This window comes from Odocoileus virginianus, chromosome 1 (assembly GCF_023699985.2).
Source record: "Odocoileus virginianus isolate 20LAN1187 ecotype Illinois chromosome 1, Ovbor_1.2, whole genome shotgun sequence".
Taxonomy (NCBI): Eukaryota; Metazoa; Chordata; class Mammalia; order Artiodactyla; family Cervidae; genus Odocoileus; species Odocoileus virginianus.
Window position 1 is genome coordinate 103,905,717 of NC_069674.1, and position 12,920 is coordinate 103,918,636.

Consider the following 12,920-nt stretch of genomic DNA (forward strand, 5'->3'; position numbering starts at 1 on the left):
TTGGTCTTGGATAGTGATTGCAAGCCAGCTATATTTTTCACTTGCAGTTGGTAAATCACTCTTGTGAATTTGGCTAGCATGAGGAGTTTCTCCAGCATTTCAGCCACCCTCAGGGAGTTTGTGCAACTTGGGGGCAGACTCCAGATTGTAGTGTGTTAGTATAATCAGCTATGGGGATGGCCCGCCTGAAATGGCTTCACACTTCTAGGGCGACATACAGTTCTGGCATCTAATGACTCATTAGAGCCATGGGTTCAGTGAGGAGTGCTTGCGAACGCTAACACTGGGAGGCCAAAAACTAAAAGCTCATTCCAGGTCCAGGAAATTCTGAGGTGACTTACCTATTAGGACCACTTTTCCTGGTAACCTTGAGTTCTGAAGAATGAAGAAATATCCTCCCACTTAACTGTTTGAGAACTCTCAATCTCCAAGAGCACAGATGACTGGAAAAGTCCACTGACAAGGCAAGTCTGGCCCATTTGACTTTATCTGTTGTTTTTCTGGGGAATGTTGAAATAGTCCAATGAACTCCTAAGATCATTCTTAGAAATGAAGGGTCTTGATGTTTCTGAAATATTAATGCTAAGTTTTCTGATTACAATTGCTATTCTACAGGGCTTTAAAAGGGGCTGTGTCTTTTACAATTTGCACATATTTGAGAAACATTTCTCAAAATATTTCACCTTAAACCACTGATGAAAATGAGGACAGAAACAGAAACTTGTAAAAATACATCTTTTAATAAACATCAAGAAGTACAGTGCAGTTTTATCGAAGTTTTACACAGCAGTTTACAGCAAACATATTATCTATTATAGTGTATATTTATTTACAAGTAAAGTAAACTCAGGCATTTTTTCCTCCCATGGTTGGATAAACCAAAACTGGTGTTTCATACTACATTTAAGGTTTTCCAAACTGTTTCCCAACCTTCTGTAAAAGACCTTTAACATGAAGAGACTTGTAACAACGAAAGAAAGATATCCCCCATCACAATGACAGCCTGATGAATGCTCAAAAGTTATTTTAAAAATTTATAAATATATGGATTCCTTTGATGGCTTTGAAGAATAAGAATAGTTTCTGATAGCAAATCTGAAATATTAATGACAATAAGGGAAACAGCTGTTTCTTTTGCCAAGTGAATCCATAATAAACACTAATTTGAGGCTACAGTTTATGAAAAGAATCCAAAAAATGCTTGTAGTAAAAGTTCAACATTTTATATATATGGTCCCATGGACTAAAAACTGTCTAGAATATTAAAGGCTGGGTCTGCTTTTAACATTGTTTATAAAAAGAATGGTGGAATTCTTGACACTTCTGGACAAAGTCAGAGACAACAGGGACATAAATTAATTAGTAAAGGAGAAAATGAATATTAATCTCAAAATTCTACCTGCTGTTGTCTTGGAATGATCAAAACTCAGCTACATCCAAGAAGAGTAAAAAGAACTGAAGGAAATCAGAAGCTATCACTTAAAAACCAGAGTTTTGCATGCTTTCAACTGAAGGCATTTAAAAATTATACAACTGGATTTACTTGCTATTTACATAAACCAGTGTTTGGAATTAGCAACGAAAGTACTGCTTTATGCACAGAAGTACCAGAAGCATATTCAGATTTGCAAAAGAGGCACAATAACATGTTGATCATGCAACTAGTAGTATGTGAAATTTGTAATGGGTGATAGGACAAATTCCCCATGAACACAGTACTGATGTGGAGCAAATTACATCAAATAAGTAAGCAGCTCAAATTCCTAAGGGTGAAGACCCAATATCCCTGAATCTCTAAGCATTCATCTCGGTGTTAACACGGTTTCCTCTAAACATTATCCCATTGGAAGAGAGATTTTAAATACTTCTCCCTCTTTGATATGTCATCATATTTTTAGAGGTGAAAAGGGAACAATTGGTGGGTTTGTTTTTTTACCACTGTGGCCCATCCAATTCTCATGAATCTGATACCCTGTTATCACAGCATCAAGGCTAAGGTAGGTGCTCTAAAGGATCCAACAAACTGAATTTCTGGTTCCAAATATTGCTGGTATTTACAATAAGCTTGTCTGCCAGAAAGCAATGTCTTTGGGTGAAATGTACTCCGAAACAATGACTGAGAAGTGAAGACCAGCTGCCACAGAGGTCAGTTAACCATTTGATCTTCCATCTTGCAGTAAAATCTCTTAGTAGATGGGACGAGATCTCATACTTTCCATGTATCTTCTACACCTAGTAATGTGCTGGGCAAAGATACACGCTCATGGAAATAATCGGTGATGGGGGCGGGAACTGAATCAAGAGTGAACATGGTCATGGGGAGGCCATGCCTCACCCCACCCATCACCCAAAAGGCAGTCACCCTGATGAGTCTCTGCTGTTGTCACCGAAGAACAGACACTTGTCCCCTGCTACTATCTGAAGGAGAACTAACCACTCGGGCCTTTTTATTCCTTTCTCCTGGTCACTAAGAGATTCCATGTGGGCCTGAGTGCCACCTGGTCGATGATATCTGGAAGAAAAGTTTTTTTTGCCTCAAAGGAAGCACCGATCTGTCACCTGGCACAGTTTAACTCTAATAATACAACTTATAGAACCATTAGCTTTTATAATTAGGTTAAACGTTATCCATACTAACAGATATTTTCAACGTTAGGCTTATTCTCTCTGACATCACTTAAAATACATTTTATTTTTAAACATAGGCATGAGGTAGAAGATAAGAACTCAGGAAAGAAAGTCACCTTCAAAATACCAAACTCTATTCAATACAATTAGCCCCGAGAAAGAAGTAAGAAAAGTTACAGTCTAAGCTGGTAGACTGGCTACTGATAAACTATTACCCTTACCTGAAAAAAGAGAAGGCTTAATTTGAAATTGTCCCTTTTTTCCCCACCAATTTAAGGAATTACAGAAAAAGGGCAATACACATTCTGACATTCTGAAATATTTCTAAGGATCGCATACAACAGCTCCTCTTAATAATCATTTTTTACTATGTGGCTCTAACTCACCTCAATTGAGACACAGGTCCTTTCTACCTAAGTAACTGATCAGATATCAATATGAAAGTTAAAAATGCTTTGAGCACAAGAAGCAAGATAAAAGGAATGATTCACATTTAAAATATTGTACTTTTCATAAAAACTAGCAGCACTTCATCCTACCAAGACATACAGATTTGGCTTCATCGACTGATCAGGAACAGAGGAAAATGGATATAGGTCCAAAACAGCTCCTTCACTAGGGAAACGCGAGGCTACAAGTTTTCTTTAAACAACGATTTCCCCATTAGGTGGTGTGGGAAACAACTGGGATGTCGATTTCAATGGCAGAGAGGCGGGAACGGGCCGAATAGGGCTGTGAGTATGTATGCATACCGGGAGGATGGGAGTACAGTGGCTGCCAGAAAGGAGAAGGCAAGGACTTACAAGCACAGTACCAAATAAATAGTAGCAGCGCTGTCATAAACAAGCCCCCAGCACTAGCCACAGTGACATACACAGCATAGTCAAACGCAAAGACTGGCTCGAACTTCCTGTTCAGGTGGATGTTGTAAAAGATGACCCAGATGGACGGGGAGAGGCTCACAGTGCCTGCCAGGAAAAACAGCAGTCCGGCCACCAGATGGCAGCCCGCACTATTGACCAGGCACTTAGCCAGTTTGATGTTGGGCACGGAGGACCTGAAGGCCGTGTTACACATTCCGATCAGGCAGAGCAGCAGGGCGCCCATCGCGATCAGGATGCTGAGGGGCAGCGCAAACTGGAGGACCCGCAGGTCCAGCTGGTCCACGGAGGAGTACCAGGTAGCGTCGTACATCAGGCAGTCATGGCCCCCGTCATAGCGGGCGCACTTCACCCACAGGCCTGTGTAGACGGTCAGGTTCTTCTCGTTTCTGTTGAATGTGATCAGGCGTAACTTCCTCCAGTTGGGAAGCAGCGTGCCCGCAAAGAGGCCTGCTACCGAGGCGATTCCACACAGGAAGGAGAGGACGGTGGCCGCGTGGACATCCCGACAGCCCATGGCAGGCAGGCAGGCGTGTGCAGTACTGCCAGTCAGACTGGGGGACACAGAAGAGGACAGATCATGAGGGGACCCCGGGAGAGCAGAGCAGGAAGGGTGGGGCTGCCTGGAAACACAACCAGGGACGTGGCTCAAACAGGGGGGCTCTGTCCCGGGTCTCCACATGCAGTAGGAACGGGCATGAGCACACGCGCCCGTGACCGCAGGGCACTGGTATACACACACACCGCTGCTTACCACCGGCTGGTCACACAGCAACCCAAGTCTTCACACATGAGCCTTTTCCTACCCAGTGAATCAGAGGAACAACCAACATAATTCCAAATTCGCTTAACATCACATCTGAAATTCTCTCAGTTTTCAAAAATCACTCATTCAACACCCGTGTATCAGGCACTTGGATGTGTCAGACACTCAAATGTGCAGGGTCACAGCACCACGCGCAAACCATCAACTCCAAACACAAATCCAGCCTCCGATGCTCACGCAGATGCGAAAGGAGACTAGCGGAACAGGCAAAGGTGTGGGCAAGAGGGCAGCAGGGCAGCTGAAGGCACACGCTGAGCTAGACGGCGTGAATTCAAGCCCCCGCTTCCTCAGTTACTAGCCAAGTGACCCAAGTGACTTGGGATCAGCAACACTACTGTGTGCCTCATTTTCCTCATCTGCAAAATGCGGAGAGTAACAGTGCCTAACTCACAGATTTTCTAAGTATTCAATGAATGAATACGACACCAAGTACTTAAAAGTGTATCTGGCGCCTTGGAAGTGCGATGTGAGTGTCAACTATTCTAAGCACTCGGTGATCAGCTCAGTGTTGGCCATCATGGAGCAGTTCAAAGAACATCTGTGGCATAAACGTTAAATAAGGAGCAGCAGACAGCTCATCCCTATGTACTGGGTTAGACTCCTCTCCAATGAGTCAGTCAAACCAAAAAGACAGAAAAAAAGGCCCCTGATGTTATTCTGCTTCACCACTTCCTCACTGATTCACGATGACTGGCATGCTTTTCAGATTCAACTATTGGTTATTGGTTATAATACTGACATACTACTATTGGTTAGACTACTATTACTGCTCATATAAGATGAATGCAAAGGTTTCTGAAATGACAACCTGTCTCTACTAATGCTAGCAAGACCCTTCATCTCAAATTAAATGGCTGGGCTCTTTATCTGTATATGACATATTATAAAAACCAGTATGTTATTCAGCTTTATTTCTTCAGGAGTTTGAAATTCTCTCTCCAAACACCACTCAAATGTATTTTTTTTTCTACCTTCTATCACGTCTCCTGCAAGGCAACAGAACAGACTGCTTTAATTTACGATATATTTAGTCCAATCACAGAAACTGGGAATAATTTTAGTAGCAGAAAACATATATGTGTACAATACTTATACACACACATATGTAGGGTACAATATAAAAATCAGTTTAAGTAATTTTTATATTGTAAAATATAAAAGTGACTATTTTTTAAGGTCCTCAAGTTAACAATAACTAGTTGTAAGTTTTCCTGTTCTTAGTTTACTATTTGTTTATCATGTTGTCTTCTGTCAATATTACCAAAAGTAGTAATTGTTTTAAAAAAAAAATGTTATGGATGAAAATACTTGGAGGAATTATGGTCATAATTTATTTTTTTTTCCTGCAAATTTTAAATGCCTGGTTTTAGCAACCAACCAACCACCTGAGTCCAACAGTGGAAACTCTGGTGCAGGTTTGAGGACGTTTACTCTGGAAAATGCCACTGGTCTTGTCAGGCTCTAGAATCCAGCTTTCTGTTGGTTTCTGCTCATTTACCTTCTCCCCAGTACACTGACAGCAACTTGCACAGTGCCTGGCACACAAGTCATTTTAGGAATATTTGATAAATAAATACTAGGCTCTGATCCAAGACCACAGTAGCTTAACGTAGGTAGGCTCTTAATGGTATAGAACTGGACAAGGAAGTAGCCATGACTACGCAATCACTCATTCAGCAGGGACTTACTATTCAGCACATGCAGAACACTATGTCAGGTCCTAGAGGCACACCCAGACCATGAAGATCTGTCTGGACTTTGCCCCAATATGTTAACCATCAGACTGAGGGAAAGAATACGCTGTTTTATCAAGACTCAAAGTGCAGATCATGAAAAAGTTGTCTGATTACTACCTATCAAGTGATCATTGTTAGGTATCAACCAAAGTGACTCAATAAGATATACCAGTTCATAAAAATGAATAATTCAGGGTGAGAGAAAAACTGAGCAATGAAAAGAAAGACGATTTAATCAACATTTGAAGATGTTTAAAAAAAAAAAGGTTTCCCTCAATTCCTTTCAAAGCTTCAGAACACCTTCAGATCACCACTGCTAAGTCCTAACGCAATCACAATTCCTTCCTGCTTTCAGAGGCAGGGGACAAATACTTGGAGTATCAGTATAATTGAGTTTTCTTCATTCAAGCTCCCCTGTACCCCTGATTCCTACAAATGGAATGAGAAACAAGATCAAAATGAATTTTATTACTAATAAATAAATTTCCAAAGTTCTTAGCCTACAGACTATCAAATGACACTAATAAACAGAGCTGGATCAATATTTAATATCTATTTCAGTTTAAAATGTGTTCAAATTTATCCTGCATCAAAGCAATCCAGGTATTGCATCAGTCCCCTGAATTTGCTTCTGCTCAAGCATACTTGCCTCAGATCCCAGAAACTAACTAAAAGTCCTATTTTTAGGGAGCCAACAAGTATACCTGGAGCGGCAAGCGGCCGAGAGGAGATACCCCACATCCAAGCTAAAGAGCAGCAGCTGCGCTTTGCTGGAGCAGGCATGAAGACATACCCCACGTCCAAGGTAAGAGAAACCCCAGTAAGATGGCAGGTGCTGAGAGAGGGCATCAGAGGGCAGACAGACTGAAACCACAATCAGAGAAAACTAACCAATCTAATCACTCGGACCATAACCTTGTCTAACTCAATGAAACTAAGCCATGCCGTGTGGAGCCACCCAAGACGGACGGGTTATGGTGGACAGGTCTGACAGAATGTGGTCCACTGGAGAAGGGAATGGCAAACCACTTCAGTATTCTTGCCTTGAGGACCCCATGAACAGTATGAGAAGGCAAAAAGATAGGACACTGAAAGATGAACTCCCCAGGTCGGTAGGTGCCCAATATGCTACTGATGATCAGTGGAGAAATAACTCCAGAAAGAATGAAGGGATGGAGCCAAAGCAAAAACAACACCAGTTGTGGATGGGACTGGTGATAGAAGCAAGGTCCGATGCTGAAAGAGCAATATTGCATAGGAACCTGGAATGTTAGGTCCATGAATCAAGGCAAATTGGAAGTGGTCAAACAGGAGATGGCAAGAGTGAGTGTCAACATTCTAGGAATCAGCGAACTAAGATGGACTAGAATGGGTGAATTTAACTCAGAGACCATTATATCTACTACTGTGGGCAGGAATCCCTTAGAAGAAATGGAGTAGCCATCATAGTCAACAGAAGAGTCCAAAATGCAGTCGTTGGATGCAATCTCAAAAACGACAAAATGATCTCTGTTCGCTTCTAAGGCAAACCATTCAATATCTTGGTAATCCAAGTCTATGCCCTGACAAGTAATGCTGAAGCAGCTGAAGTTGGACGGGTCTATGAAGACTCACAAGACCTCTTAGAACTAACACCCAAAAAAGATGTCCTTTTCATTATAGGGGAAGTCAAGAAACACCTGGAGTAACAGGCTTGGAGTACAGAATGAAGCAGGACAAAAGCTAATAGAGTTTTGCCAAGAGAACGCACTGGTCATAGCAAACACTGTCTTCCAACAACACAAGAGAAGACTCTACACATGGACATCACCAGATGGTAAACACCGAAATCAGACTGATTATATTCTTTGCAGCCGAAGATGGAGAAGCTCTATACAGTCAGCAAAAACAAGACTGGGAGCTGACTGTGGCTCAGATCATGAACTCCTTATTGCCAAATGCAGACTTAAATTGAAGAAAGTAGGAAAACCACTAGACCATTCATGTATGACCTAAATCAAATCCTTTACGATTATACAGTGGAAGTGAGAAATTGATTTAAGGGACCAGATCTGATAGACAGAGTGCCTGATGAACTATGAACAGAGGTTAGTGACATTGTACAGGAGGCAGGGATCAAGACCATCCCCAAGAAATGTAAAAAAGCAGAATGGTTGTCAGAGGAAGCCTTACAAATAGCTGTGAAGAGAAGAGAATCGAAAAGCAAAGGAGAAAAGGAAAGATATATCCATTTGAATGCAGAGTTCCAAAGAATAGCAAGGAGAGATAAGAAAGCCTTCCTCAGAGATCAGTGCAAAGAATAGAGGAAAACAATAGAATGGGAGAAACGAGATCTCTTCAAGAAAATTAGAGATATCAAGGGAACGTTTCACACAAAGATGGGCTCAATAAAGAACAGAAACGGTATGGACTTAACAGAAGCAGAAGATATTAAGAAGAGGTGGCAAGAATACACAGGAGAACTATGCAAAAAAGATCTTCACGACTCAGGTAATCACGATGGTGTGCTCACTCACCTAGAGCCAGACATCCTGGAATGTGAAGTCAAGTGGGCCTTAGGAAGCATCACTACCAACAAAGCGACTGGAGGTGATGGAATTCCAGTTGAGCTATTTCAAATCCTGAAAGATGATGCTGTGAAAGTGCTGCACTCAATATGCCAGCAAATTTGGAAAACTCAGCAGTGACCACAGGACTGGAAAAGGTCAGTTTTCATTCCAATCCCAAAGAAAGGCAATGTCAAAGAATGTTTAAACTACCGCACAATTGCACTCATCTCACAAGCTAGCAAAGGCTCAAAATTCTCCAAGCCAGGCTTCAGCAGTACGTGAACCGAGAACTTCCAGATCTTCAAGCTGGATTTAGAAAAGGCAGAGGAACCAGAGATCAAATTGCCAACATCCACTGTATCATCAAAAAAGCAAGAGAGTTCCAAAAAAAAAATCTACTTCTGATTTATTGACTATGCCAAAGCCTTTGTCTGTGTGGATCACAATAAACTGTGGAAAATTCTGAAAGAGATGGGAATACCAGACCACCTGACCTGCCTCTTGAGAAATCTGTATGCAGGTCAAGAAGCAACAGTTAAAACTGCACATGGAACAACAGATGGCTCCAAATAGGAAAAGCAGTCCGTCAAGGCTGTATATTGTCACCCTGCTTATTTAACTTATATGCAGAGTACATCATGAGAAACGCTGGGCTCATGAAGCACAAACTGGAATCCAGATTGCAGGGAGAAATATCAATAATCTCAGATATGCAGATGATACCACCCTTATGGCAGAAAGTAAAGAAGAACTAAGGAGCCTTTTGATGAAAGTGAAAGAGGAGAGTGAAAAAGTTGGCTTAAAGCTTAACAGAAAACTAAGATCATGGCATCTGTTCCCATCACCTCATGGCAAATAGATGGGGAAACAGTGAAAACACTGGCTGACTTTATTTTGGGGGGCTCCAAAATCACTGCAGATGGTGACTGCAGCCATGAAATTAAAAGACAGTTACTCCCTGGAAGGAAAGTTATGACCAACCTAGACAACATATTAAAAAGCGGAGACATTACTTTGCCAACAAAGGTCTGTCTAGTCAAGGCTATGGTTTTTCCAGTAGTCATGTATGGATGTGAGAGTTGGACTATAAAGAAAGCTGAGCACCAAAGAATGGATACTTTTGAACTATGGTGTTGGAGAAGACTCTTGAGAGTCCCTTGGACTACAAGGAGGTCCAACCAGTCCATCCTAAAGGAGATCAGTCATGGGTGTTCATTGGCAGGGCTGATGCTGAAGCTGAAACTCCAGTACTTTGGCCACCTGATGCGAAGAGCTGACTCATTTGAAAAGACCCTGATGATGGGAAAGATTGAGGGCAGGAGGAGAAGGGGATGACAGAGGATGAGATGGCTGGATGGCATCACCGACTCAATGGACATGAGTTTGGGTAAACTCCGGGAGTTGGTGATGGACAGGGAGGCCTGGGGTGCTGCAGTCTACGGGACCGCAAAGCGTCGGACAGGACTGAGTGACTGAACTGAACTGAACAAGTATACCATGGCATTTTTCAGAAGAGAAATATTATGAACCTCAATTTAACTGAATTTCAATCTCGGTGCTGGAATTAATGTCCTCACTCTTTGTAACCTTCTTTGGCGGCTTTACATTTTATACCCTGCTCTTAACTCTACCTATGTGTTATTTGATAGAAAGTGGTATATTCCACTAGAGGTATGAAGTAACATCTTATAGGGACAGTGAGAGAAGGAATATGTTCAGTGGTTTAAAACTGAAAGATATGCCGACTCTTGGAGCTCTACCAATTAATTTTAAACCATGTATCATTTTTTCAAATGCAAATCTGATCATTTCACGGCATTTCTTAGCATTCAATAGCTTTCTATTAATAGTTTCCTCAGAATACAGTTTCCAAAGTTTCAAATCTTTCCCACAATTTCCAAAGGTTTACTTCCCACCATCTGGCTCCTGCCAGATTCTTAGCCCCCTTATCGAGTCAGTTACCTACCTTACATATTAGTCTATGTAGCCAAAATGCTTTTAACTTTTCAAATTTTGTTTTTCAATGTGGGCTTTTTCTCATGCTCTTTTTCCTCCTAGAACTTTCTTAATCCCGTCCTATTCTTTGCTTAGCTGACATGTACTTATCTTTCTAGTTTCCAGGGAGGCTGGACCTAACCTGCCCTCTCCCCTCCGACCGTTCCCCCTGCCCCGTCCCCAGTTACACGCTCTGGTTGCACCTTTGTATTTTTTCTTTGATAGTAGTGAATTTGCTTATATTCTCTGTTCAGTGTTTATCCTTCTCACCAGACTGTAAATTCCAGGAGGACAGAGAGCCTTCTGTTTTATTCACTGTGTCCAACACTGGCACATAGAAGGCATTCAATTTGTTTAATGAATGAACAAAAAAACAAATGGAAGGTTCATATGAGTATGGTGAGGACACAGAGAGTTATAAATTTGCTCCAGGATCAGTTCCATTCATTACATTCATGCATACTCTGTGTCTGAAGCCTCCAAACTGCTTCTAGAATGTGCCCCTGCTTTCCAGTCTTTACTGGCCAAAGTCTCTCTCTTTTTTAAAAATGAAGTTCATTTTCTTCCCCCAGAAATTTCCCAAGAAAGATGAGGCCATTCCCAGGTTATTTATATGCAGCCTCTGCTTCTAGAAACACAAATATAAGTTTAGTGACACTGGTTAATTCCCACCATGGTAAGGCAATCAATTATGACAGTTGATTCTCGTGTTTTCAACTTAATAGGTATGTTACATACAGGATGTGCCTCTTGCCATTAAGACTGGTTCATATATCGAATTAATGTTTGCTTATCAAAGTTAAACAATTTTTTAATACTTGTATTTCTATTTCCTTTTTAAAATATCTCTCCCAATGACGAAAAGAAATAAACATCTTTTTGCCACATGAAAGCCCCTTTTAAGCGACTGCAGCAGATGTGCAAGGCTAAGAATACACTTGAACAATCTGAGGAGCACACACGAACACTAGCTGGCGACAAGCCTCGAGCTGAGTTGTATATACAGGTGTGTGGGCTTGCTGTTTCCATCTGGGAGGCAGCGTGGTATTGTAGCCCAGGCGACCCAAGACTCAAACACCAGTCATAAACCGCCATTTGCAAACTGGGCAAGTCACCTATGCCCTCTGCATCTCAAATTTCTCAAATGCCCCCCAAGACAGTTGTGAGATCATAAACAGTAAAACCCTTGGTAAAACAGAGTAGGGTGAGAAACTTAAGTCTGACGATTGTTGGTAGGTTTACTTGAGAGCATTCTCTTTGAGAACAGCTACTGACCAATCAGATGAGGCCTCTGTCTGAAACGCCCACTGCACTTCTGACTGTTCCACAGTGACTAGCAGAGGAGATGGTACACAGTTAAAGGTTATCAACGATGTTTCAAATAAGAGTATTTTTCAAAAGAACATCTTTCCTGTGGTTTTGAATAAATTTCAAAGAAGTTTGGAGCAGGAATAGTGGCTAAGAGCTTTAAGAATTCCCAGATCCATTACTGTATTTTTTTCAGGGACAGTTCTAAGGAATAGCTATCTGAGAACACATCTGTAATAGCAGCTACATTAATCCTCAGTAGTAACACTAGCAGTCCCTTCTACCTTAGAAGGTACTGTATCCCTTAGAAGGGTTTTCTTAGAAAGTGTAGATCATCAACATAGCACCTGGAATGGAGGTCTATCCTATAGCTTTATTTTGTTAAAAGAAAAAAGTGTCACATATATGGAAGTAAAAGGAAGAAATAAAATCAAGGGATGTACTTACTCTTTGAGGTACTTGAAGGTTCCAAAACAACTTTAATCAACTTAGAAGAAATATATGCACATCTGAACATAGCCAAGATGACCTGGACCTAAAGAAACAGGAAAAAATACTGCAAATTAATATGTACTTCTTTAAAAACTCAATTTTAATTCATATGGAATTAGGAAAAATAATTACCAACCATCTAAAATCAAAGAAATCTTAAGCCAAAAAAGGTGGGCAGTAAGTTTTAAAAAAAGGTAGTTTATTCTTAAATTCACACAATATCTATTTATGAGCTACAGAAGAAAAAATTAACTCTCATTTTATGACTTAAGAAGATAGGAAAAATAAGGATGAAAATCACTGTTTTGGAAATCTTTTCATAACTACAGTGAAAGAAGAAGGAGGGCTGATGAAACACTATCTAATTAGTGTCTTGGCATAAAACACATTCCTGAGGTTTCTTCCTCAGTTTTATTCCTTTTAAAAGGATGCTGACAACAAAACTAATCAAAGTTGCTTTGTACCATGCCCCCTAAAACTTGCAACTAGAATTTCTTTTCAGTTT

General features: G+C 41.0%; 1 protein-coding gene across 1 annotated transcript; it reads right to left on the reverse strand.

Moving 5' to 3' along the window:
- Nucleotides 1-721: 721 nt before the first annotated feature.
- CLDN12 (claudin 12) lies at nt 722-12,461 on the reverse strand. Its single transcript, XM_020913751.2, has 2 exons — nt 12,371-12,461; nt 722-4,063 (listed from the first exon to the last, which is right to left on the reverse strand). Exon 2 carries the CDS (start codon nt 4,024-4,026, stop codon nt 3,292-3,294), a length of 735 nt encoding a protein of 244 aa, XP_020769410.1. The 5' UTR covers nt 4,027-4,063; nt 12,371-12,461; the 3' UTR covers nt 722-3,291.
- Nucleotides 12,462-12,920: the final 459 nt, after the last annotated feature.

What these genes read in the sequence shown, in the direction of transcription:
- CLDN12 (XM_020913751.2), bottom strand. Translation starts at nt 4,026, where the DNA reads ATGGGCTGTCGGGATGTCCACGCGGCCACCGTCCTCTCCTTCCTGTGT.